Genomic DNA, 27112 nt, shown 5'->3' on the forward strand with positions numbered 1-27112 from the left:
ATGACGGTTTCAGATGAAAAATATGACCGATAAACAATCATTAAGAATCTCTTATTTCCTCACAGACGCTCTGTAAATATAAAAAACGAAAACCACAAGAAATGGATTAACATTTTCAATAAAAACGAGTTTTCTATCAGATGTGTTTTTTAGGCTGCACCGCTAAATGAAATGTTTGTGTCGTCCGTCTGGAACTTCATCTGAGGATTCGTGCAGTATCACAAACACACGAGATACACACGCACAACACAACACACACAAACAAACAAACACAATTACAATGGAAACCTGAAAGTTTATTCGTGTTCGTTGTTTTTATGATACTCACGCGTTATGATGAGATTCTTTCACCGAGAAGAAAACGAAGAGAAAAAAAATGATCGGAATTCACTCAGAGCCACGTCATCATCATCATCATCATCCTCTCTCTCTCTCTCTCTCTCTCTCTCTCTCTCTCTCTCTCTCTCTCTCTCTCTCTCTCTCTCTCTCTTTCTCTCTCTCTCTTTCTCTCTCTCTTTCTCTCTCTTTCTCTCTCTCTCTCTCTTCCTCTCTCTCTCTCTCTCTCTCTCTCTTTCTCTCTCTCTCTCTCTCACACACACACACACACAAGCATAGAGAGAGACGTGCACAGACACGCTGTAGATGTTTATCATGCAGTCGCTCTGAATCTTCAGATTTAACATTTGTGAAAACTCAGCTAAAGTCTTTTGTGTTTATTTCTATATAAAGAACATTTAGTAAAAATAAAATCTTTGATATCTTTAATATTGACTAAGATCATCTCATCATTATTCTGGATTCTCAGAAGGGTCCTGTCACGCTTTCATTTTTATTTAATTATAAAAATTATAAAAGGGAAAGAAAATATTGTTGCGGTTTTTAATAATTATTTCATTGCTGCGGATTTAGCCCCGAACCCTCATGTAACGAACGGTATAAGAAAAGAGAATGTTGAAGCTGAAACATGTCACTCCACTCAGCTTTTTACATTTAATACTATTTTATTACCACAAGTTCATAAAGCCCTACAAAATTTAGATTGTAAAAAGGCAACAGGGCCTGATAATATAGAGCCTTATTTTTTTTTTTAAATTGCACTTTTTAAATCACTTCTATTTTTAATTTTAAGTTTAAATTTTAAGTTTAAGTTTAAATTCAAATGTAATTCCGTATGCATGGAAATCAGCCATGGTTCTTCCATTGTTAAAAGGGGGGGGGGGGGGGCCTATGACTTAGATAACTATAGTCCTATTACAAGGTTATCAGTTATGGCAAAAGTTTTTGAGTCCCTTGTAAATGATCAGATTAAGCAGTTTTTAACAGAAAATAATATTTTAAATGAGTTTCAATCAGGTTTTAAGTCAGCGGCAACACTCGTCACAAATTATATTATCTTTGTAGAATAAAAATCACTGTCCGGCTTTGTTTGTTGATCTCTCTAAAGCTTTTGATTCTGTAGATCACATCATTTTGTTGAACAGACTCAGCTGCTTAGGTTTTAGTAAAATGAGTATAAATTGGTTTTATAATTATTTATCTGAAAGAACGCAGTGTGTCCCAGTCGAAAATTTTACTTAAAAAAACTTTAAGAAACAACTCCAAAACCTGACAGCAATCTCTGAGTCTACACAACACAAACACAACAACACAAGTACAGTACTGAGTCTTGAGTATAAACACTAAACTCTCACTTCAGACACCGCAGGATGAATACGAGACTCTCTCTCTCTTCATCTGTCAGGTTAAATGATGAGATTACACAACTCATTTTTACAAAGTATTTTATTTTTCACATCAGTTTTGAAGATCATGAGAGGAAATGTCAGCTGTTGTGAGTTCTTCATTTATTTACATCATTTATATCCAGCATTTCACTTCTAAGACAAGCAGCCAAAATAAAATGTAAATAAAGAATATAAATTTGTGTTTTTTTTTTAGGGGAAAACAGAAGCTTTATTTCTCTTGTGATGAAATATCAAGTGTCAACACACATTTAAGAGGATGAACAACACTGGATGATAAATATCTGCAGCCAATAAAATCCCTTAAAAAAGCTGAAAGAAAAGCAAAGTTAATTCATTTCTGGCCTTTTAAATACACGACTAATAAAAGAGAAAAGAGCAGTAATGCGTCTGTACAGATATTCAAAGATCAGAATGCAAATCATCATCATCACAGCAGAAATGATTTATAAAGACATTCAGCAGTTCACATAAAGAGAAAAGGACGGCGGGTTTGGATTCTTAAATGATTTGAGATCTGTACAACATAAAGGACCACATCTTCAGCTCAGAAACTCTTCAGAAAGTCCAAAGATACGGCAACAATTACAATAAAAAAAAAACACAATTCCTTTAGATGGGCTGACATTATGGAAATGAAGATTTAACAGTAAGGCTCTTATTGCTTGTGGCACTCTTACACATCTGAAAGATCCTCCACAATAAAGCACACTGTGACATCTCATCTGATGACATCAAAACTCAAAAAGAGAGAAAACGCCGTCATCTGTGGTGCAGATTTGAAGGTTTATTCAGCTGTCACTCAAATGATGCTTTGCATTTACACAACACAAGATGATCAAAACAACACAATCATTCATGATGAGCTCACGCTGTGATGTCATAGTCTCCGTGTCTAGATTGAACAATGTCCTCAAATTTAGTTTTGAAGGTTTTTTTATTGAATAAAAGTTGTTCTTAGATAATAAGCAAATAGGCATGATTACTATATTTATATATATATTTAAAAAACAAATTAAAACTCAACGGTAGCCAGTAAAAACTGCAGCGCTAGAGCTTCAGATGACATGAACGTCCCATCAGAGATGCACTACTGTGTGTTTCTGTATCATTTAAACCGTTATTCTTCACTTGAAACGTAAGATAAAATGTAAATAAATAAAGCTGATGATGAAAAGTCCATGTGTGTCTACGTATCTTTATATAGATTTACTATACAGATATTCATCTCTCTCTATGTAAGGGTGTTTTAGTTTGTGATCCTGTGCATCAGTCCTGGACACATACAGAAACACAGCCGGGTCATGTGATCATGAGGTCCATAAGTTTAGGCTTTGCCTTCCTCCACTTTGACTGACTGTGGTTTAATGGCTCCGGTTCGAACAGATTGGATTTGTGCTGACGGCAGCTGATCCTGGATTTTACTGGGAATGACAGATGAGCTTTTGACATCACGCAGAGACTTCACCTGTACAAACACAACACACGGCTGAAATAAACGCACATACACACCTGTGAAGAATAACATCTCATATCAATCACTGACTGTAAACTTAAATGATTTATTAACCCTTAACGGTCATCTCCACTTCTTGAGTGTGTAAAAAATCGATACACTTTCAAATGAATATAACTATGGCAATTTTTGGTCAAGCAGACTAATCTTCACTGACTAAAGGTTTCTCACTAAAGTGTCTGGGGGTGAAAATATTAAAAAGAAAAATTGTTATAGCAGTTTACATTAACAATAATGCAACAAAAATGCTATAAACATTAAGCCACAAGTCTCAAGTAGTCGTGATCCAAGTTAAAAAAATATATATATATTTGGTTTGTCTCACTTTTTTAGTGGTTTTACCAACAAAGGCCACTAGATGTCATTGGTTTGCTGTATACTCTTGTCACTAATTTATAAACTACTGTCACTGCATTATTATTTATGCTAAAAGGTTTTGAAATATGAAAAGCTTTACAATAATACATAGTTTCATAGTCAACATTTCTGCAGATATATAATAAGATATAGTGTTATGAATAAAAAATAATTAATATGCACTCCTATGGTGAACGGGGTCATGTAACAAAAAACTGTCATCATTTCTATAAACAGATGACCTTGACATATATATCACTGGATAGCTCTCAATGTAGTTTTTATATTTTGTCATGATGTTTAGCTTTACAAAAGGGTATTAGTGTAATAAATACATAAAAACAACGTGGGCCGGCCAGAGACTAGCACTACGTCAATCTTTTCCCAAAATGATGACAAATAAAAACTACACTCTAATGCTGCGTTTACACCAGCCGCGGTAGAGGCGTCAAAGAATGAGTGATGTCAATGTTAAGATGCGTTGAGGGGCGTCTGGAGGTCTCGCGGCGCGTTAGATGCAATTCTGACTCGTTTGCACGAATGGCCAAACACGCGAGTTGAAAAATTTGAACATTGGCAGAAATCCGCACCGTGTTATCCAATCAGGAGCTTGCTCTAGTGGTGACGTGATTACAGGATGCGAGCGGAGTCGCAGAAGCCCATCCCATGACGCGAATTTCCACGTGAAAGTCTCAATGACTAGAATTTCATGCGCCAATGAAGCGAGTAAACTCAAAATCTTCAAGCGGCAAACTAGACGTGAATTCGATGCCTCAAACGCGTCTGGTGTGAACCCACGGTTAGAGCTTTCCAACAATATATAGTTTGTCATTTGATAAAAAATTACATCCAAAAAATTGAAGTAAACTCAGGCAACCCGTAAACAGAAGGGTTGACAGTTAAGGGGTTTAATATTCACTCAATTATTTTATATAAAATCAATCATTACTGTAATGACAAAAAGACGCGTGAACCTTTACATCATTAGTTTATTTCTTAAAAAAACAAATAAAACGTTCATAAATTTTTTATTGTACATTATGACACAAGTTTAGCTTTTGTTTCTAGTGAACCTCTGAAATATCACGCAGAGTAAAGCACATTAGCATAAACATGACTGCATTTACTGTCTTTAACATCACAACACAATATAAAGAAAATAAGAAAAGAGTGAGATTAAATGACATTACCTATATGCTCACAGTGGATGGCTCACCTTCATACCGTCCTCAGGGCTTTTAATGGCAGACTCGGGGTTGGATGGGGGCGTCGAGCGGGACGGCTCGCGCCCTTGGCTGGGGTACGGCGGAGAGCGAATGATGACGGTCTTGTTGACCTGCATGATAGGCCGCTGGATGGGATTGGGAAACGGGCCGCTGGTGGGTGGTCTCATGTGCATGACCATACTGCCCTGAGGAGCAGAAACCCGCATGAAACATTCAGGCGTTCAATAAATCACAGAAATAAAGCAGCCTGAACTGAACACTGATACCTGCTGTGTGTAATGGCCCTGAAGAGACGCCATAGCTGGAGGAGCGCCCGGTTTTCCACTGGGACTAGCAGAACCGGGCCTGACACAGAAACACACAGCGTTAAGATACAACATTTACTGTTTGGCTGTGTGTGTGTTTAAGACTTTTAAAGCAACTACACAAAAAGTTTACTGTCACGAAGAGTCATTGTGTGTTTTCATGCTGACCTGTAGGAGCTGCTGGGTATTCCAGGTGAATGTGTGGGTTTATCCGAGAACTGAAATCCTTTCACATCCATCTGCGAGTGCTGTATGACAGTGAAAACACATCAGATAAACGCTGTAACCCGACAAAACAACTCATCACAGGAACACAACTCACCTCTCTGCTGCTGGTCAGGACGGGCGGCTGAGAACCGGGAGGAATCATTCGCCGCGGAGCACCAACAGACAGATTCTGGTTCTGCTGGAGCTGAATGGATTGGGGCAGAATGAGATGCTGCTGGGCCGAACCGTATCGCAGCTGAGATCCAGGCATGGACATTGTCACCTGAAAGCAACACAAAGCCATGAAAAACAAATCTGATTTAAATCTGATTTAAACCCATAAAAACTAAATACTCGGATCTCACATCTCAAAATGATCAAACATTTATTGCACTTTTAAACTATTAAGCGTCGCCGTCCTGAATATTGTTGATGTAAATTTGAATCCATCACTACAAACTATAAATCATTGTTGAAATTAGAATTTTTATGCTGATGACACTATTATATATTGTCCAGCTTCCTCTTAACAACAGTCTATAGCTGATTTACAATCTGCTTTTGATATAATCCAAAATCGTTTTTTGCCTTGAAATTGGTTTTAAATGAGAAAAAAACTAAATGCATGTTGTTCTCAAACACTAAAATCTCTACTGAAAATAAAATTTCTCTTCAGACTTTCCAAGGTAGTCCGATTACAACAGTATCGGAGTACAAATATCTCAGTGTTATTGTCGATAACACATAATGCTTTGGTTCACATATCAAATATCTGAGGCAAAAAAGTTGATTAACTTTTAAAGATTAGGATTTTATTTTAGAAAAAAAATCATGTTTTTCATTTAATGCGAGGAAGAAACTAGTATCTGCTACTTTTTTGCCTGTTCTTGACTATGGGGATGTAGTGTACCAACACGCAATGGTATGTTGAAAATCTACAGCTAGTTATAAATCTTAAAGCACCGTGATCCAAAGCGTCTAGAGAGACCAGGAGAAAAGAGGGTGCGAGTTATACAGAATGGTCATCGTTGAATGTTAGAAGGAAAAAGCACTGGTATCTTTTAATTTACAAAGCTATATTGGGTTATCTTTAGTTATTGCGCTCTGAAATGACCTACAGTTTGTGTATGCCTTATGCCAGAACAGAGACGGGTAAAACCTAGTTTAAACATGCCGTGGCCTCGGATTGGAACTTTCTTCAGACTGAGATGAAATTAACTAACCTAATATCATATGGCCAATTTAAATACTTATCAAACAAATATCTGAGCAAATTAATGGAGTGTAAATGTTTTTAATGTTTTATTTCATATTAATGTAATTGTGTTTGTTGTATGTTTGTTATTTGTAACTTTGTAAGTTGAAACTAAAATCTTGGCCAGGACACTCCGGCAAAATAGATTTTAATCTCAGTGAGTTTTTATTTCCTGGTTAAAATAAAGGTTATTATTCACAGCCCTAGTTGTCACCTGTATGAGCTGTGAGTCCATGAGCTGTGAGGTGGCCATGCCAGCTTGATTCATAGACCCATCATAAACCAGCGGTTGGCTGCCGTTCATAGGCTGGTAATGTGAGCCCGTCTGCTGTTTCACCATCTCTGATGGCTGCATGCCGGGAAAAGCAGAGTAAGGTCCTTTGAGAGGACCTCCTCCGGAGAGCACCATGGGACTGGGCTGAGACAGGTTTGGGTGCATGTACACCTGAGACCTGCAGGAGAAATGAATGAGATAAACAAAAGATATAATGGGCTAAAATTTTCACATTTCAATCTCTAGCCATGTGTTGTTTTGACTAAATGTCTCTGCAGTAATCACCTGAATGGAGGCATAGAGCTGAACATCTCTTGAGACTGAGATACAGGAAGAGCTCCTCGTAAACCCATCTGAGCCTGAGCCTGAAGAGACGTATGGAGAGAGATGGGGATCTGCTGAGGGCCGGCCTGAACGCAAACACACACTCAGTGTTTCATATATAAATGCGCAAAAGTAAATCTATATATGTGATGGACAGTCAAAGGAAACACTACAGCGTGAACATGTACCTGCTGGTAGTTTGGCTGTTGAGTCAACGGAGAAACGAGTCGAGGCTGACTGGAAAACACGTGACCATCCAGATACAGAGGAGGGATGTGACTGCCTATATACACACAGACAGACGGTCACTTCTCATGTTTCAAACGCACAAATAAAGCAGAACGAGATGAGACGGCAGACCTTGCATGGAGACGGAGGGTGCGACAGACGCCACAGGCATGGGAGGCATAGACACTCCCCCGAACGAGCTGTAACTGACACCGCTGGAGGAACCCACGCTGCAGGCCGGCTGGGCACCGGAGCCGGCGGCCCCTGGAGAGCCCTGTTCAGGAAGAGCCTGAGAGTTCTCCCACGCTTTACGTGCCGACTCCATCTGAGGACGAAACAGAAGTCATGTTCTTAACAGAGAACAACAGAGTCATGTTAATGAAGATAAAACACATGAGAACGAGAGACATTACCTTTAGCGTGAGGTCTGCAGTGGGGAAACTGATGGGATTGAGGTTAATAGCGGGCTGAAGATGATCTCTGCGGAGCATCGGGATGGCCTGCGTCAGACTCGCCTGTGCAAACATTAATAACAGTATTAAAGCTGCCGCAAACATCAGGGTCAAGGGCGATATTCAGCATTCATTTAAATACGTACGTTCCCGGCGAGCGCGTCCTGAAGTTTGGTGACGGGGTTAGATACGGGCACCGGTGTGGACCCTGGAGGAAGGCTGAAGTCTGAATCCTTCGCACTGACACCAAACTCAATGGGTGGGACGGGAATGACGTTATCTACGTGAATGTCCACTCCATTGACCGGTGTGATGGGACCCTCCAGACGCTCCATTCCCTCGGAGCCTTTGCGGTTCTTAAGCGAGCGCTCGTTCCCGATAGGGCCGGGCTTGTGCTCTTTATTCTGCTCGGGCCCCGGATCTGAATCCTGGCACACCGGAGAGTGCTTCATGTTAGTGCCAGTCTCTGACGGTAAACCCACAGTCCACTCACACACCATCTGATACAAACAACACAACATGAGTACCAACATGCTGGAATATGAAGAGTGCTGCTGATGAACATATAACATGGTAAGTTCAATCATATTACCACGGTGTTAAAATCATTGCCCGTTTCTTTAAGGAAAATAAATTGTATTATTTTTATCTAAATCTTGACGTGGAATAGCTTCATTTTATATTGCGGATCTATTTCAGGAACAAAAGCCAACTAGATCCTTACGAAACAATCTGAAAACCGGGCTTTAAGTGTAAAATATGAACTTGTCCTTTAAATGTGAAGATTTCTTAATATTTGTTTTTATTGTGCTATTGTCTGTACAGCACTATGGTCAATGTTTTTGTTTTATTCAGTGCTTCATAAATAAATTTGAATAATTGTATTGGCTAAAGTTGATGAGGATCAATGATATTCAGTATTATGAGGCAGAAAAAGTGAGTGTGAGAAAGTGATCGGCATGAAATGTTTACAACAGATGTTTCTCAAAGTACTAGGACAGCGGGCGGACCAAAAACATCATCACAGCAAATGACATGCAAACAAAAGCAATTCAATTTGTTTATAGGATTAAAACTAGGGCTTTTTAAAATATTCATTGGGTTACTGAATTTTAGAGACGCACCGATTGTAATTTCCTTGTGCGGTACCAATTTCTGATTGTTTTTGTAGGTGTCACCTGCCGATACAGATTTTCTTTCTAAGAATTATAATTGACAACATATAGGCTACAAACAAAAACGTAATCAACATAGGCACGGGCGGACGGCACAGAAGGTATGGGTCACGACCTTTTTCAAAAAAGAATCATGGCTGTGACGTTATTGTTTGTGCAACTGGCAAAAAAAAGGAACGACTCTGAATCAGAATGTCGTGAGTCTGACCAGCTGGTTAGCGGTCCGATCGATCGCATAAAATCAGCCAATTCTGGTCCGTGGCCGGTTGATCAATGCATCTCTACTAAATTTCTTTCCTGTTTTTAACAAAAATTATGTGTTAAAGTGAAGGCAGTTTCACATTCCCAATGTAACGTTGACCATACTTTAATAAAACTAGACCGAATCCCACACAGACAGACTTTTACAACCCTACTAATGCAAGTATGATCATTACCTCTGAATTAGGTTCACTCGCTGTGTAAGAAACCTGTTTAGTCCATGAATCCCCACCTGATGAAACAAAAAAAATTCATCAATATGATATACTGACTGAGATTTCTTAACTTTAATAACAGCTTATGGTTATGGAGTGTACCTGTGCTGTTCGACTCCCAGATTTCCGTTCCTAAGCTGCTGGCAGACAGAGTCTCTTCAGGCTGATCCAGGGACATACTGCCCTGCTTCTTGGCGAATCGTGGAGGTATTTTTGAAGCGATTGTTCGGTTCTTTACCGAAACCTACAGGTGCACAAATCACGTGTAGGTTACAAACAAAAGCAATCAAATACTACTACTGTTGCAAAATAGATTTACAAAAACAACAACATTTGAGCACAATGCACACTGTGAAACGTACTACAGAAATATTACTTGAGTATTTATAATAATGTTACTGATGAATCGTCTAATGGGTTTATAGTAAAATAAATAGCTCTGATGGCAAAACCCACGAAGCGAGTCTGCCATGTTTTCTTGAAAATTAGCATTTTTTTTATCATGGCTCTTAATGTTTAGGTTCAGTCATTTCACTTTAACAGCAATGAATAGGTTATTAGTCAGTAATGGAGGGGCACACTGTCCACATCTTATCAGATGGTCACTGGGGTACCCCAGGGATCAGTGCTTGGTCCACTACATTTCTGCAACTACACAACGTTCTAAGGACCTATCACACAGACACATGGCTTCTCCTACCACTGCTATAATGACGATACACAGATCTTCTCATTTCACCCAGATGATCCCACCATAGCAGCACGCATTACAACCTGCTTATCTCGGCTTGGATGAAGAAACACCACCTCCATTGAGGCACGTGTCAGGTATAATTCACTAGTGCTCACTTACAGAACTTTCACTGGTATTGCACCGGCATACTTTAACACTTTCCTGCGTTCCTCCACCCCATCCAGAACCTTACGTTCATCAAAGGAGCGGCAACTTGTCATACCGCCAAAAAAGGACACTAAATCAAGTTCCCGCTCATTTTCCTTCACTGTCCTTCTAAAAAAATTAAAAGGCTCAAAAATGTGGTAATTTTCCTAATCTCTTCTCATTTAACCAGATAAAAGCTTAGAGGACTTTTTTGACAGAATCTATTAAACACCAAAACGATTGTTCAGCAAAGCACATTCTGAATGACCTGAGGGCCAGATTAAGCAGATTTGAAGCTCGGGCGTACTTTGAAGTACGTATAATACGTGCAGAGACCATTCAGTAAATCAACATCTCATTTTTGACAGAGGTGGCGTTTAGCAGCTTTTAAATGAAATGAAGCACAGAATAATCAGTTAATGTTTACTTACTGGAGCGCTCTGCTCTTTACGTCTGCGGTCGTCTTCCAACGGACGGCGTTGTTTTTTGGAAAGGCTGTCCTGGAAAACTTCCGGACTCGGTACAGACACTCCAGAGTCGCTCTCAACTGTGAGCAAATAGAAATAACTTTGAAAACACCAAAAAAAAGCGAGCTATACTTCAGTTCTGTCTGTCATCGGTTACGTAAGGAATAATTGACGATGGGCCGTTGCATTAATTTCAAATAATTTAAAGGACCAGAGTCAATTATTCCGCTTACACCACAGTTACCAAAAACGTTGCTCTGGTGGCTATTTTTATGACATTTTACAAGTTAGGTGTGCGGTTATCGAAAAATAATCCACACCCATGGAACATTTCTTAACCAATCAGAATAAAGCATTCAACAGACCCGAGGTATAATCTTTAAAAAAGCATGTTTGTGTCTTACCCGCATAAGTGTTTCTGTCATATTGACACAACGCTTCGGTCATGTCCCCCTTTAAACTTCTGGGTTTCAGATCTTTCTCTGTGATCTTTCCTGTGGCTTCATTCGTGCTGACGGAAAGATTGTCCTCATTTTGTTCAACACTATACACGGAGCCGGAGCTCAAGCTCTGAACCGATTCATCTGGAACACTGTTGGGTAAATAAGTCATTTAGTATAAATGACACGAGTCAAATGTGATCTTATGAGTAATGTGTCCCACCTCATGGTTTGATAAACATACCGTTTGGTGTTGGAAGAGACGCCGTTCTGCCAGGTCTCACTTTTACTCAAGGAACCTGTAGACGATGTGATGTCTGCAGAGCGAGATAACTTGTTCTCGATGGACACGTCACTCTTCCGGTTCTGTCGATCAGCAACCGGACGCTGGCTAGAGAAACTTCGTTTGGAAAGCTCTCTCTTCTCTTCACCGTGGCTCACGTCTGTCAGCGCATCAACGTGCTGCCCTCCTCCTCGTTTCTCTCTCCATTCATTGAAATCGCTGTTCTCTGAGCCCGTCTCCCAATCCTCACCCTGACCCGTGACCTCTTTTGACTTTCCTTCAGAGTAGTTGTTGGGCCAGTGCTCCTCCACACCCTTAGAACGACCCGGCCACGGATTGGCAATGTCACCGTTAACATAATCCTCATTATTCCACTGACCTCCTACTTCACGTTCCTGACGCAGTCGCCTGAAACGTGGAGGTTTATCCTGACGGGGGGGACGTCGCCTTCTCAACGGCCGGTTGTCAGGATTATCGCCATCTAGATAGTAGCCAGCTTCGCGGTCTTCCACGCCATTCTCTACAAAGGATCCGGTAAATTTTGGGGGGTATTTTAATGCCTCGCGCTCCGATGAGCGCCTCGAATAGGACTCTGTGCTGAAGTTGTATCCGTTCTCTTGCGTCGAGTTGCTTCCGAATTGAGTTCCTCTTCCTCTCCAAGTAGAAATGTCCCTCGATCCAAACCCACGGTTGTATCCGGCATTGAAACGAGGGGGTAGGGACCTTCCGAAAGCTCTCGAGGATTTCGTCCTGTCCCTGGAATCGTTGTTGGCGCTCTGATCGTCAGTGTAGACACGGTTTGATCGCCAGGATTCTCTGTCTGCCCGTTTCACGTCCGCAGACGGCGGGTACAACGCCTCTCCATTCTCTGCACCCTTCTGACGCGGGCGTTTGGGCTGCTCCTCGTATTCGGAGGTCTCGCTATGCGTTTCGCTGGCATTGCGTCTGCGGGGTTTCCCTCTCTGTGGGTCCTCGTTTCTAAACTCCCGACCTCCACGGCCCCGAGCGGCTCTCTGGGAGACGGTGTTGTTGTAGGCTCCTCTGTTATTGTCATTACGTCCTCCTCCGCGAGCTCCACCGCGAGAATTAAAGTCTCTGAAGCTCCGTCCACGTCCTCTGCCCGCTCCCCTGGCACCGGCAAATGCCTGCTCTTCATCAATGAATATCCAGTTGGTGCGTCGTGGCACTGGTGGCTCTCTGCTGTCTGAGCTGTCTATAGACTGAGACTTCACAACATCCCAGCAGTTCTCTTTGTGTGACCCTTCGAGTGGTTTGCTCGTTTTCTCAACTTTAGGAGGTTCAACCTGTTTATCTTCGCTAAGGGCAACATGTGATGGGGCAGAGTGTCTGTTAGACAGAGGTGGGGCATCTCTCTTCAGGTCATAGACATTGGTGACCACTTCTTTCTCCAGCCTATAGGGGACAGGCTTCTCCTCAGGTTCCGATTTGGGCTTTTCGTTTTCCTTGTCTTCGACCTTTAAGGGTTTTAGCACTGGTTTCTTGATGGGTCCGGTCCTTCTGAAAGTCCTACTACTGGAATCAGACGTTTGGCTAACGCTACCGCTGCTTGGCCACTGACCACCAGCATCTTTCTTCAGACCGGAGTCCTTCCTCCAGAAGTCCGAATCATAGCTGTTGTCCTTGCAATCGAATCCATCATCACGGGATTCAGAGGCGTCTTTCTGATGTCTACTAGACGAGACGTCCCTGTGGTCAGATTTAGAGAAGTCACCATCTCCAGGATGATTCCTGCTCAGTACTTCGTGGGAAACGTCTCGCTGTGACCCGAGCGAAACGTCTGCACTTCGGCCTTGACGGAACCCTTGATGAGTCGGTTCCTCCGCAGGACTGTCTACGCGATCGTGACCTCGCTCCTCATAAGAATCATGTCTAGAGCATGACCTGTCACTCCTGTTGTCTGTCTGACTCCTGTCGCTGTTCTCGTGTTGTCTCTGGTACGGTGGGGTAAAACTACGGGCAGATGGGTAGCCATCTTGGCTCCACACTTGGTAAGGTTCAGCGGATGGCGTCCTCCTCTCCTGATGCATGCTGGGATGGCAGCCTTCGTCTGAGGCAGAACTGGGGCTATTGAGGCGCTCTTGTTGAATGACAGGTTTCACCAATCCTTGTAGAAAAAAACGTTGACAAAGGAATCACTTTTTAAGCAATTTTTACTAATTAATAGCATATCACTACAGTTTTCTAGGAGGTGTTTAGGGTGTTAGTTTGCAGGGGTGAAGTCAGACCCCAGTCTCGGACCATTAGATTATATTCCTGCTTTTTGGTCTAATCATTCCCAAACAATGTGAGCTATCATTTATGCCTGATGAGAAGAGAAGTACATTTTTTCATTTAGTAACCATGATGCTTGACTTAGCAACCACAGCCAACTTTAATAGTGTTACTCACCAGATGTGTGAACCCCAGAAGGATAGTAATCCACAGAGCAACCCATGTAGGGAGGCATCATCATCCACCGTGGGTCAAAGCCCAAAACTTGAGTGGGGTAAAAACCTCTCTGAGAAGAGTGAGCCGAGCTGGATTGGGAGGGGTGACTCGACTGTTGCCATGATGGCATCTTATACATCTGCTCCTAAAAAAAAGTGCACATACAATTTTAATTCAAACCTGAAATGAGACTATGTGACTCAATGAGGTCTTAATATCACTGCATAGGCAGAAACACCACAATATACAGCATCTGCAAACAACTCGTAAGAGATTTTCTATCTGCTGGCGTTTTTCAGAGCAAATATTTCTGTGGATGCATGAAGCCAACTATTCACACAGATGTAGTTCATTACATTAACTATAGTCAATGCTCGCAAATGCTAAGCTACAGGAAAACATCTTTCAAACAAAATGACATTTGAACGGATTAATAAATTGCAATAATAACGATGCAATGACATGTATCTCTCTCAAGTGGTCCAAATACTTCATGGGGAAAGCTGATGCCTCTCATCTTAGATGTTGATCAGATGTGAACCACTCACCTGCTGATGTTGTTTTTGGAATCGGGGTGGAAGCGGCTTCTGGTGACGGCTGTATTCTGGGACAGGGGAGGTGGCCTCAAGGCTATCATCATCATCATCATTGTGATAATCACAACCTTCATCCTTGTAGTCCTGACTGGATGACTCGGCGGGTGTATCCGACGCTTCTGTAAAACAGTGATAAGAGAGTAAGGCAAACATTAACTCTTCACTTATTCTAGGTCACGACCCAAGGGCTTTAAAGCTGCCTGTTATTAAGCCTCTTATTAAGAAAGCACACTTAGACCTTAGTGAACTAGAAAATTATAGACCCATTTCAAACCTTTTGTATCTGTCTAGAACAGTATTTCTCAACTCTGTTCCTGGAGGCACACACACATTTCTCAAACATCTGCATGTAAATTAAAGTAGAAACTTTAAAACACATGCAAATAATAAACTTTCGGCATGAAGCAGCATTGTCCGCAATAGAGATCAGTGTTTCCTCTAGGATTTTTTTCAGCTGTGGCGGCAGGGGGCGCAATGATGATTATAAATGTACATTTTTTTTAAGTAGAATATAGGCTACAGTAAACTAACACGTATTTTTTTATCATTTTCATGCTGTCATTTACTTTTCCTTATATTTATAGCATATTGCTTTTCTATGTTTGATCTAAAATGTATTTTCTTAAAAAACGTTACATAGCTACGTACGTAGTTCGGATATTTCATTGTAGTTTTAATGTAGTGTGCATTGCAAGTTGTGCTCGTGTTTAGCGTTACAGAGCTGTTGCAAAGTCATGCACAGTCCTATTTGATAATCCGCACCGCTGTGATTGACCGAACATCCATCAGCAGCAATTTTATTTCAATTCACACCCGGACCATTTGACATAAAGACCCCGAGCCGGTCACACCGCAAATCGCGCAGTTGAATAGAAACCTTTAACGGTCTTCAGACAGATCTTAAACAAAAATAAGCATGGGGCCATTTAAAAACGAGTCGAATTTTGGTCTTGGATGTTCCCAGCCTATTATTACACCAAAACATCAAATCAAATATTATGCGGTTCACCCCACCCTGTTGTTTCGTCTGAAAACAGATAAAACAGTCTCACCGTCTGCCTCAAGTTTCTATTACCAACGTTCTTCTCTTCCACGGGAATAATGTAAGTTTCCTTACAAACAGATTCGACTATTAATGTCTTGCAGTCGCATATAAGTAGTATTCAGCCTTTTGTTTTTGGAATATCTCATCATTTAATGTGAAACTTTGTGAGTGTCGATCTAAAGGACAGAAGATTGATTGACAGCTGAGCGGTCAGCAGCGCGCTACTGCGCTTATAGCCTATATTCTGAATAACTAGCCAGATAAGTTGATAATATGAGGACAGTGATTCCAAATGAATGTCCAAAAAACTCGTAATATGTTAAATCGAAAGTTTAATAATGTCTTTTCTCGCAGCCCTGCGCTGCGTCCGTGTATATGCGCCGGTGAACATCAACTGCGTGATGACCTTGCACCTTAAATTACCCTAAATGTATAGTCATAAAGATAAAAGTAAAACAACATTCGAAACTTCAAATTATGTATTTTTATTTGTGTAAACTCACAATAAGGAGAAAACTTTGTGCTTATTTAAAATCATTAAAAACATGACGTGCCTTCTGCTGCTTTGGTTTTACAGCGCGTCACAAAAAAACAGAAACTCAAATACTTTTTATTCGTTTTGTCAATTTAATTATTATTTAAGTGTAACATATTTCGTATAGGCTTATTTATTTTATTATTATTTCTCAAAATAGAGACGTAGCCTAATCATCCTCTGTTGATTTAAATCTATTTGTTCATTAAACTAAACCCATGGAAGAAATTATGATACTTTAGGAGATTTATTTATAAATGAGTGAACAACGCGAATCCAGAAAGGAATTTATTTCTAAGACTATATTATATTTTATTTCTGTAGCCTATATTCTACTGGCTAGTCTGGCAGGGCGGACATTTCTGTAGCTTTTTTGCGAGCTGCCGCCGTGGGTTTTGTCTAGAAGGGATACAGCAAAAAGCAGAAAAATGCCTAAAAGTTAAGGATTAGATTTGGAGGTAGGATTATTAAGATGAAAACAGCGGCTCTGGCTAAATGAGATACAAATACATCCTACAATCGTGTGAAATTTTGTGTTTAGAGTTGGGTTTGGGTTAAAACAGTGGTCATCCAGCGAGATTTCGTTTGCTGTATCCCTTCTATCCACAACTGTAGGCGTGGCGGGGATGTTTTAGGCGTGGCGGACCGCCACGGTAGAATGTATATAGCGGAAACACTGGAGATGTTGCATATGACTTGCACTTACACATGCGGATCGCTATTAGGCAATTGTCCATATCGGGCATGTCATGGTGTATACGCAGTATCAAGGAAAAGCCAAAGAGAGTTTGAGAGAAACATCAGCAGTGATGGAGGTAAATAGATAGCGTTTTTGTGGCAGCTTAAGTTAATTATAACCTTTATGAGAAAACACAACAGATTTTTTTGACCTTATGGGAGGGGTATAGCAGACCAATCACATCGCTTACGGTCTGCCTATTACACTTGATTTTAGTGATATCGCTGCAAGACAAATTTGCACAAGCCACTGGTTCTAAAAACTCTAGCACTGTATAAAAATGGTCTCAAGCCGCATTCGGGTACCTTATCATGAAACTATGGGTCGCACAGTGGGATAAGATGGGTCGAGCAAAGTTTGGGAACCCCTGCCCTAGATCAAACCTGTCTGACCTTTAAAGGTGACATAGAATGATTGAACGGGGTATTTATCCTTGTTCTGTGACGTGACATGTAGACAAACATTTTTTTGTTTGGGTCTGTAATGCCTTAGAAGCTTCCTAAAAACCTCTCTCAGATAGCTCTATTAGGGTGGGGGATTTTAAACAAGTGGTTTTGCACCTATTTGTCTCCCCCTACTGGCTTAACTTGCAATCTCATTACTGATTGTCTGACTTTGCTGCCACTCAAAAAATGTAGCCAATTATTTTGCAGTGGAGGGGCAGTGAGATGCCTGTGATGTCATAAGCATCAGTTTTTCAGATTGGGACGTTTTCTGGCTGACATTTCTAAAAGAGGAATTTCTATAAGACTGAGATGTTTACATGTCTAGCACTTTTTGTATGTTCGTGAATGTGGGTAGACTACCATTATTCAACAAAGACAAGGTAAAAATGTTTTTTCATTCCCTGTCCCCTTTAATATTTTGTTTATTTAAATGGAGAAACATCAAAACTCGCACCAGTTAATTATGGAGCACAATATGGATTTGTTTTAGGAAAGTGCATTCAGGACAAAGAAAACATTGGATGGCTAGTAACTCAATTTGGATAAGAAAGAGAAAACTACTTAGACTTATAAGCAGAGTATTATGAAACACAGCTTGCAATGAGACAGATATACCGTCACATCAGCCCAGTTAAAGACATGAGCGTTATAATAGACAACAATCTCATCTCGCATGTCACAAAAACAGCCTTGATCAGCCTTCACCGAGCTGCAGAACAGTTATCTGACTCTGATGCACAGATACTTGACGTTATGACGTTTAAAACTTTGATTGGACAGTTTTTATGCATAATAACCTGATGTCTTCTATAAAGTGGCTTTGCAAAAGTGTAAACTGCAAATAGAAATAAAGAGCTGAAACTGTTGCCATGCATCATCACCTTTAGTAACATACTGCCAGCTGTCCTGGTGCACTTTAGACGTCTTCCTGCCTGGAGACTGCGTCAGCTCCTTGTCCTCTCTCTGAGGTTCTAGGGAACGTGCAGGTTTCTCAGTCTTGCCAAATTTCTCATCCAGTTTTTTGAGTTTTTCCGCACAGGCAGCCAGTCTCTCCTCACGAGCTCTCCTCTCCTCCTCCTCGCGCCGTCTGCGGGCCCTCTCCACCGCTTCAGAGACATCAGCAGAGATGAACTTCCCACGAGAAGGTGCCTGACGCTGAGGTTCCTCTGGCTCCTCTGCAGACTCACTGCTTACATTAATCTTCTGCTGAGGCTGAAAACCATTAACAACAGAGACCATCACAACACATCTGATTAAACGCATTATTCCCCCGAACAATGATACACAAAGCAGGCAAAAGATAATACTCTTTATTTTAAACAATATGAGGATGGATAACCAAATGATTAAACATCTCTCTTAAGCTCATCTCTGCTACCTGAGATTCGGCAGAAGAGATTCGTCCATTGGTTTTTCTGGAAGGCAGGGGCTCTGGGTGGCGTGAGTATGGTTCCTCCTCAGCATCATGTGGGTACACCGCTTCTCCAGAGCTCTGAGATGAATGTTGTTCCTGGTGACCGTTGTCCCAATCGTCCCTGAGAAAACACAAACCAAACATCTCATTTCGGTCCAAAGTCTTTCTACCACATGCGGCTCTACAGCACACAGGAGGACTCACCAGATCTTATTCTTCAGACGTGGCGAGTGATCTTCCTCATCATCACTGAATTTGAGCTTCTCACTGTAATCCACTTCTTCATGGAGACCTGAAGAGCAGCACATTTGCAACCAATAAAACGCATTTACAAACACAAATCACATGAACTGATGTTGCAGCAAAACAGCGAGCACTTGCCTGCCCAGCCATCTTCACAGTCATTGTCCAGTTCATCCAGGTCCTTCAGGTCATCAGGGTTGATAATGGCAGGACGGGGGGCTCGATCTCCTTGGCGGCGGATCGGTCGAGTGGTGGGTCGAGGGGGCGCGCGGGGGAATCGGTTCTCTCTCCTTACATCACCGCTGCAAACAAAATCAATTAAATAATTCAATGGTTGCGTGAGAGTCGACGACATGGTGCGTGATGGATTAATGCAACACTTACTTGACGGGCTCTGGTGCAGGAAACGCAGATCTGAAGTTCAAGCGCGATTCAAAGTGCACAGGGGCAACCACAGCGGGCGGGCCGTGATCAGAGGAGCCCAGGGTCTCACGGGTCTCTTTAGGGCACATCTGACAGGCAAACAAAAACAATCAATCTTTGAAAAACTCCAGTGATGCACTGAAATGTTGCAAACAGGGAATTAATAAAAAAAAACATGCATGCATACATAGGGTGCTGCACCTTTAAATGTGTTTTAAAAGTCTTGGAGGACTTAATGAAGGCTTTTAAAATGAAATAACTACAGTTTGACACCCCTGATTTGTGACAAATGAAGCCTGCTTTTACACATGGTGATATTTTCCTAAAAATTAACCAGACCAAATCAGAAAAAAATGAAAGGGCAGTATAAAAAAAAAATACAGGCCGATTCACTAGCTAATAGTATTATGGTTAAAAAAGTCTTTATTTGCTTAGTGCAAAATTTTTTCTTCAGATTTGAACCCAACACAGCACTGAAAGACTCATAAAGGCAGGCAGCATATCGTGGTAGGTGGTCGTGGTGTGATGCTGGTACTGAAGGGCTGACGGGGCTCTGCGTACGGGCTGAGGGGGCTGAGCGGGCCGAAGAGACGGCTCCTTCAGATCAGGGGGCTGAGTGGAGGTGGTGGTGGAGGAAGAAGGGGGAGGAAGAGGAGCGCTGGTCTCGGCTGAGCTGCTGCTTTTGTTCTCTGTGTCGCAGGAGAGGGCAGCTGACAGACCCGAGGGCTGCAGGTTCCTCCCACCACCCTCCCTCCAACTTGACACATCTGAGAGAGAAAGAGAGAGAGATATTAAAACCATGAACAGCCTTCCTTCACAGCACTTGAGTCAAAAGAATAAGTCAAATGTAGACCCCCACTGGACGGGACACATTCTGCGGGCGGAGGCTTGGTCCGGGCCCATACGACGGATCGTAGACGCTTCTTTCCTTGCCAACCTTGTCCTGTTCTCCTGCAGCTTTCAGCGTCGGAAATTCCTCGTGAGAGAAGGGCTGCAGTCGGCTTGAGGCCCTTAAACCTTCAACAGATGCAAACTAAATTATACTCTTATTAAATGACACAGCAGTAGGTGACACCGCAAGAGTTTGTTTTGATAAAATGCAGAATAAGACACCGAAGACAACAATTACCATCTGTATCTGCTGTCTTTCCATTGAGCTGTGCCCATTGCTTTGGTCCACCTGAACTTGTGCTCTGAAGAAACCAAACATACAAACAAACAGCACAAAAGCATTTGAGTTTAAGAGTTTAAAGACAACTATAAATGAAATGTGATGGAGAAGGTCTTGTAGCGGCACCTCCTGTATGGTTATGGGTGTGGGCTTCTGAAGAAGATTGGAGACAGATTTCTGTGAAGCCTGCGGCGGCTGCCACTCCGGCAGCTGAGCTGATGATGCAACAGAACTGAAGGAGAAAACAATCACATCAATATCAGACCAAAGACATGAAACCTGCACTCATTCATAAACTAATACAGCTGCATACTGACATGTGGATCTGGCTAAAGAGGATTCAGCTACAGCCAAATCTCACAAGATATTGGGTTTAGGGATTAGGATGAAAAACAGCGGTTCTGGCTACAGAGCTCATCCGATAAGATTTCACGAGATTTTGCCATATCTGTATCCCTTCTAGTCACAACCCACACAGTCAATTTACTTGGTAGAGTTGAAACTGCATTTTTCACACAAAAATAAATAAATGAGTGTCATTGCAGAAAATCCTGGTGGCGACAGTGAGAGTGACAATGCAAAAATATTGCTCCTGAATAAAGCAAGGAAATACCCCTGCATCACTGCCACAAGTAGGGCTGTCAAAAGAACCAGATCTTTGGTACCAAGCCAGTACTAAAAATATGGGTACCAGATTTTTTGGTTCCAGCGAGTAAGGTATGTGCTTTACATACAGGTACAATATAGTCTGACTTTATCTGCTCTTCGAATCTCATTCACATCAAACGCTTCATTCTGCATTAGCCTCATTCACATCAAAAAGTGTGTGATTGACAAAATCATCTGACCTCTTTTGCTCGGGTTGATCCTGCTTGTTTGCCCATCCTGTTCCGTCTTTGGGCACAATAATCACGTTGGGATCGTTTCCTTTATTCTCAGACTTCAGACTCGGTAGGTGAGCGGGAGGAGGCATGCGCCGGGCAGCGGCCACTTTACCAAGACTCTGTAAGCCATGACGAGCAACAACTGTAGGGCACAAAGAGAGACGGCAGAATTAAAAGAAAGTTCAGCCAAACTTGACACATTACAAACAATGGTGTTTGGAATCATTAAAGGTGCCAAAATTTGCATTATATCTACACAGAAGGTTTGTGGCTTTATTAAGTTAAAAAATGATCCAGAGTCAGTTTTTCATGTCCTAGGATTTGCCTTTATAATGAAATGGTCTATTATGACCTTATTTAAAAGGGTCATGAATAATAATTTTGAGCTCTGCTCTGATTGGCTGTTTCTCCTTCAGTAGCTCTGTGTGTATGTAAACAGATCTTATGTTTGAGTCTGTATCAGATTTTGAGGAATAATCAATTGTTTGGAGATTGTTAATGGACGTTTCTAAGTGATAAGTTTGTTTTTTTCAGAACCTGCTAAACGTAACTGTAACATCAATAGAAGAACTTCAGCCTAAACGCTAGCATATATCATTAACTAGCATATAACATTAACTAGCATATACCATTAACTAGCATATAGCGCTAACAACACTGTATTTAATTAAATGTTGGGGCGTACATCTGGACTGTAACGTCACAGTTGGTGTTATGTTGAGATTGGTCTGTTTTCCAGCGGTCTTTTGCATGCACAAGTTTACTCACAAATGTCAATACCATGTACACAACTCTTATTATTCATCTATGCCTACATAAAACAGTTTTACATTCTATGGCACCTTTAAAATCAAGATCAGAAGATCCAGTGAGGACCCCAATGGGTTCAGAAGGATTTGAGGAGAATTAAACTGGATAGGTTTGGGTAAACCCTTTATTTTAATATATAATAAATAATACGTACATAATAAAGCAGAAAGTTCTTTAGCGTGTAATATATGAGGATGTAAGAAAAGCAGTATTGAGGTAACTTCTCACCTGTGGTTTTCTGGGTTTCTATTGACTTTACTTTGTACTTGTCAAATAGGCTGAGCGAGGAATACTTGCTTTTCCCATCCTTGGACTTGGTTATTTGCCCCAAACGATCGGACATTGCGATGTAATGTCATCGAGTATGGAAATTTGTCTTTGCACCTCGTCCTCAGTACCGTCTGTTTCTGTATACACACACACACACACACACACACACACACACATAACAGCAACACAGAATGTTAAACGATGCTTCAACACCCTTCACTTTAATACTAAATTTGTTAAATCTCTCCAAAATATGGAAGCACAACAAGGAAAGAACAGGAACAGTCTGTACATCTCAAGGACTGCAAACAGTCAACAATAAATACTGAAGCAGAAAAAAACAATCCAGATCACCAATAACTTCCATGAGATAGAAATAAAATTCATCAAATCACTTAAACACAGCTGAAACGACTGGAAACCCACAATTAAGATCTCATCAAGTTGTGGAATGAAGATCCCAATTTACATTTTAAACCCGTTCATGCAATTCCTAGAATAACTATATATAAAGAGCTCAGTTGCAAAATCCTCTAAGTGCATCTGACATGTTTTCTTGTACATGAGCATCTTTTATCAGACGCTTAATGGATTCTGCCAATAAAACAGTATTTCTGAATGACATGAAGCCTGGATTATGTAGATTGGAAGGGAAATTATTTGATTAATGTATAATATCAGTTAATATCATTATCTCATTTTTGATGGAAGTGGTGTTTAGCAGTGTTTGCATCTGAGCTCCTCATATAATCTATTAGATGAGCGCCATGAACAAGTGTTTGAAGAGAATTCAGCGCTTTCAAAGTGTTTTCATAAAGACATGTTTCAGCTATACATCAGATGAGTATGTATGTGTATTTCTGGGAAGTGAACTCATGACCTTGGCACTGTTAAAGTAATAGTACAGACACAGTAGAGGCAGGTGCACAGCCCCACACCACCACTGTTGCAATGAATGAGTTATAAAAACCCACAAATACCAAACAACAACAACAGAGGTCTCTTATATCAGACTCTGTGTCATAACAAATATTATTGCACAGCTCTCTGAAATGCTTGAATCTGATTGGTCAGTCGTGACATTCCAAGGTACGTTATTCCCAGATAACAACGCCCTGAAACTAGGGATGCAACGAAAGGAAAATTCTTTGCCAAAGCCAAAAAAAATGAAAACTCAGCTGAAGGCAGAATATAGCCAGAATAGAACCACATTTTTTTTCCTAAATATTTTGCCAATTTTCTCACCATTGCACAAGTTACATTTTCAGAATGTTCTTTTTTACTATATTTATTTCACTTTATTTAACAATTTTTTTTTATAGGACCTTTTTACACCTGGTCACTTCTCTGATCAGACAGATATCTGACTTGTTAAAACCATTTCATTTACATTCCACCACATAAATGAGTCTTGGCCACTGATATTAATCCCGTCTTCTACAAAATGCTAATAACATTCATTATTCTGCCTTAAGAAACAACGATTATATTTGACTGTACTGTATGTTGAGCAGCGGATGCGTGCACAGTCAAGCAGGAGCAAAAAGACAGAGACGACGGCAAGATTGACAGGAGATCACAAAAATTAAGAATAGTACTGGGAATCAGCATAAAATTCTTTCACCAACATGTTTGCTAGTGCTGCCTCACGATTAGTCGCGACTAATCGCTTGCAGAATAAACGTTTTTGTTTACATGTATAATTTTAAGAAAAAAATATTTATATAATAAATATTTATATCTATATATAAATTATAAATAAATATAAACGTGTATATATGCATGCAAATGTTTCTTAATTATATACATGCGTGCGTGTTTGTGTGCATTTATACATAATTATTATACACAGTACACACACATATATTATGTAAACAAAAACTTTTATTCTGCAAACGATTAGTCGCGACTAATCGTGAGGCAGCACTAATGTTTGCTGTATTTGCGCGTCTCTCATTCTGCGCTGGTTGCTCTTTAATCAAGTCATTAAAGTCCTCACTGTTCAGTAAAATTTGTTCTGCCTCTTCACTCGATCGGCCGAACACTGAAATTACTTTCGATATTTTAATTTTGGGGGCGTACATCTAGACTGTAACATCCCAGTTGGTGTTGAGTTTTCCAGCGGTCTTTTGCGTGCACGCGGTTTACATAAGGAGGAAACAATCGTGTTTGAGGCTCACAATGTGTCATTACCATGAGCTCTTATTATTCATTTATGTTGAGATAAATACAGTTTTATATTCTACAGCACCTTTAAAGGGGCCATGGCACAAGACTTTTTTAAGATGTCAAATAAATCTTTGGTGTCCCCAGAGCACGTATGTGAAGTTTTAGCTCAAAATACCACACAGAAAATAGTTTGTTGCAATTGAAACTCAATTGTGCTGTGAATTATTTTCTCTCTCTCCTTTCCTCTGCACTGAATGGCAGTGTTGTGATTGGATAGTGCAGATTAAGGGGCGGTATTATTCTAATAAGACCTTCTTATGACATCATAAGGAGAGCCAAATTTCAACGACCTATTTTCTCATGTGCTTGTAGAGAATGGTTTACCAAAACTAAGTTAATGTGTTGATCTTTTTCACATTTTCTAGGTTGATAAAAGCACTGGAGACCCAATTATAGCACTTAAACATGGAAATAGTCAGATTTTCATGCCATGGCCCCTTTAATAACATATATGACAAAACAAATAGTTTGTTTGCGACATTTAAATGTCTCGTCTTATCTTAAAACTAAAGTGAATGTATTTTCCTCTGCACTCGTTAAAAATGAGCAAATAAAACACTTAATGTTCCTTAACTTGTGAGGGAAATAGCCGTGTAATAAGCAGGATGATGTACAGTCAGCAGGTTGTTATCATGAAATAAACTCCTTGATACAAGACCCCCCTGATCACACTGTCAGGGATTATTTCTGCAATAACAACCAGCTCCACATACAACATTATCACTACATATAAATGACAGGACATCATTGTGTATTTTATGCTTTACATGTTTGGTTTCCTGTCATGTTGGAGATGAAGTTTGTGTGAATTCTGTTGAAATATGTCAGCAAAGTCATGTTTTTAAAAGGCTGAGATTTCTGACTAAACCTGAAACTGATATCAGACATCAATATGTGTGTGTCTCACTGAAATATAACTGCATTCATTCCTACAATAATCACAAACAAACCAAATCATCAAGGGACTGCAAGTGAATACATGAACATACAAAACCCACACAAAGATTATCAGCAAATATAAATATATAATAGTTGTGAAAAACTACACATATTATAAAACACCTCGTGCCTCTTTAACATCATAACCATCATCAGATTTAAAACACACAACATCAGACTCATCTCAAGAGAAATAAATCAAAGTGTCTACACATATCAAAACAAAACGAGCTGTTATATCAGACCCTACTTTAAATACATACATGTGATTTTATTTGTAAGATATTGACAACAGAACACATTTATATATTATATGAGCTCTTTAAAGAAAACTGTGTGTTTAAGATCAGTTAGCACAAGATGTAAACACAGACTCGTAATGTAACACAAATTACATTAAATACATAATACAGTAACACTAACACTCATCTTACATTAATAACACCTGAATGAACACTAATACATAACGCAGAGTTATAATAACACCAGATATTTTCACATATTTCTCTTCAGTAGTTAGCAATGCTATTGACATTAGCCGTTAACCAGGACTGATCTACACAAAACCGAGAAACGAGTTTAAATCTGAACAAAACTCACAAAGGGCCTGATGTCGGTTACATACCCGTCAGTATAATTCATAAATTGTGTATTTGTGAGGGTTCGGTGTGCATTTATTGATGTGTGAAGTGATTAAAAATGGCTGCTGTTCCAGAACAAATCGACAGAAACACAGAGACATCCAGCGACAAACCGCGCAAAATCACACAAATATCCGCACAAATCGCCTTCATAACTCACCAGTTGAACGTGTAACTGTCACTTCAGATCACACAGATCGATATATTTCCACCGGATAGAGAAACAAGGAAGGATGGATGAAGATTCTACGGCCAATTTCTCTGTTTTTCTCTCTTCGCTTGTTGTCAGTTTCCCGGCCTGAGAATAAAAGCTGCTGCTGCCGCCTAGACCGGATATGACGTCAGCACAGCGCCACAGAGAGCGCATGCAGGCAGCTTTAGGAACTGCATGACGACAGACAAATACTCGAGCTGTCAGGCAGATTCTCATCCACATCACACAGCAAATAATCACTCAGAATGTCTTATGCAGTCATCTAACACAGTGGTTCTCAAACTTTTTCAGTGTGCGGCCCCCCTTGTTTACAGTGCATTCCTTCGCGGCCCCCCCAAAGAAAATTTATGACAAATTTGTTCTAAAAGGTAACATCTTAATTAAACAAAACATATTAAACTAGAAATGCAATTCCCAAGGAATTACCAGTGCATGAAAATGCAAAAAAGTTGATTGAC

General features: G+C 40.5%; 1 protein-coding gene across 2 annotated transcripts; it reads right to left on the reverse strand.

The window, feature by feature from the left end:
- Positions 1 to 1764: 1764 nt before the first annotated feature.
- prrc2b (proline-rich coiled-coil 2B) lies at positions 1765 to 26776 on the reverse strand. 2 transcript variants are annotated; one of them, XM_073860777.1, is made up of 30 exons: positions 26601 to 26776; positions 22590 to 22768; positions 21516 to 21693; positions 20794 to 20899; positions 20626 to 20689; positions 20363 to 20513; positions 19980 to 20256; positions 19458 to 19582; positions 19212 to 19375; positions 19035 to 19122; positions 18795 to 18951; positions 18298 to 18628; positions 14604 to 14770; positions 14017 to 14200; positions 11569 to 13732; positions 11289 to 11476; positions 10849 to 10964; positions 9640 to 9781; positions 9499 to 9554; positions 8033 to 8386; positions 7848 to 7949; positions 7567 to 7759; positions 7395 to 7489; positions 7168 to 7292; positions 6823 to 7060; positions 5469 to 5636; positions 5315 to 5394; positions 5108 to 5186; positions 4832 to 5026; positions 1765 to 3210 (listed from the first exon to the last, which is right to left on the reverse strand). In XM_073860777.1, the coding sequence occupies exons 2-30, from the start codon at positions 22702 to 22704 to the stop codon at positions 3070 to 3072; spliced, it is 6543 nt and encodes a 2180-aa protein (XP_073716878.1). In that variant the 5' UTR covers positions 22705 to 22768; positions 26601 to 26776; the 3' UTR covers positions 1765 to 3069. The 2 variants fall into 2 exon arrangements, with proteins under 2 accessions (XP_073716878.1, XP_073716879.1); XM_073860778.1 differs by having other exon boundaries at positions 3075 to 3210; positions 4806 to 5026.
- Positions 26777 to 27112: the final 336 nt, after the last annotated feature.

Source organism: Misgurnus anguillicaudatus, chromosome 22 (assembly GCF_027580225.2).
Source record: "Misgurnus anguillicaudatus chromosome 22, ASM2758022v2, whole genome shotgun sequence".
NCBI lineage: Eukaryota > Metazoa > Chordata > Actinopteri > Cypriniformes > Cobitidae > Misgurnus > Misgurnus anguillicaudatus.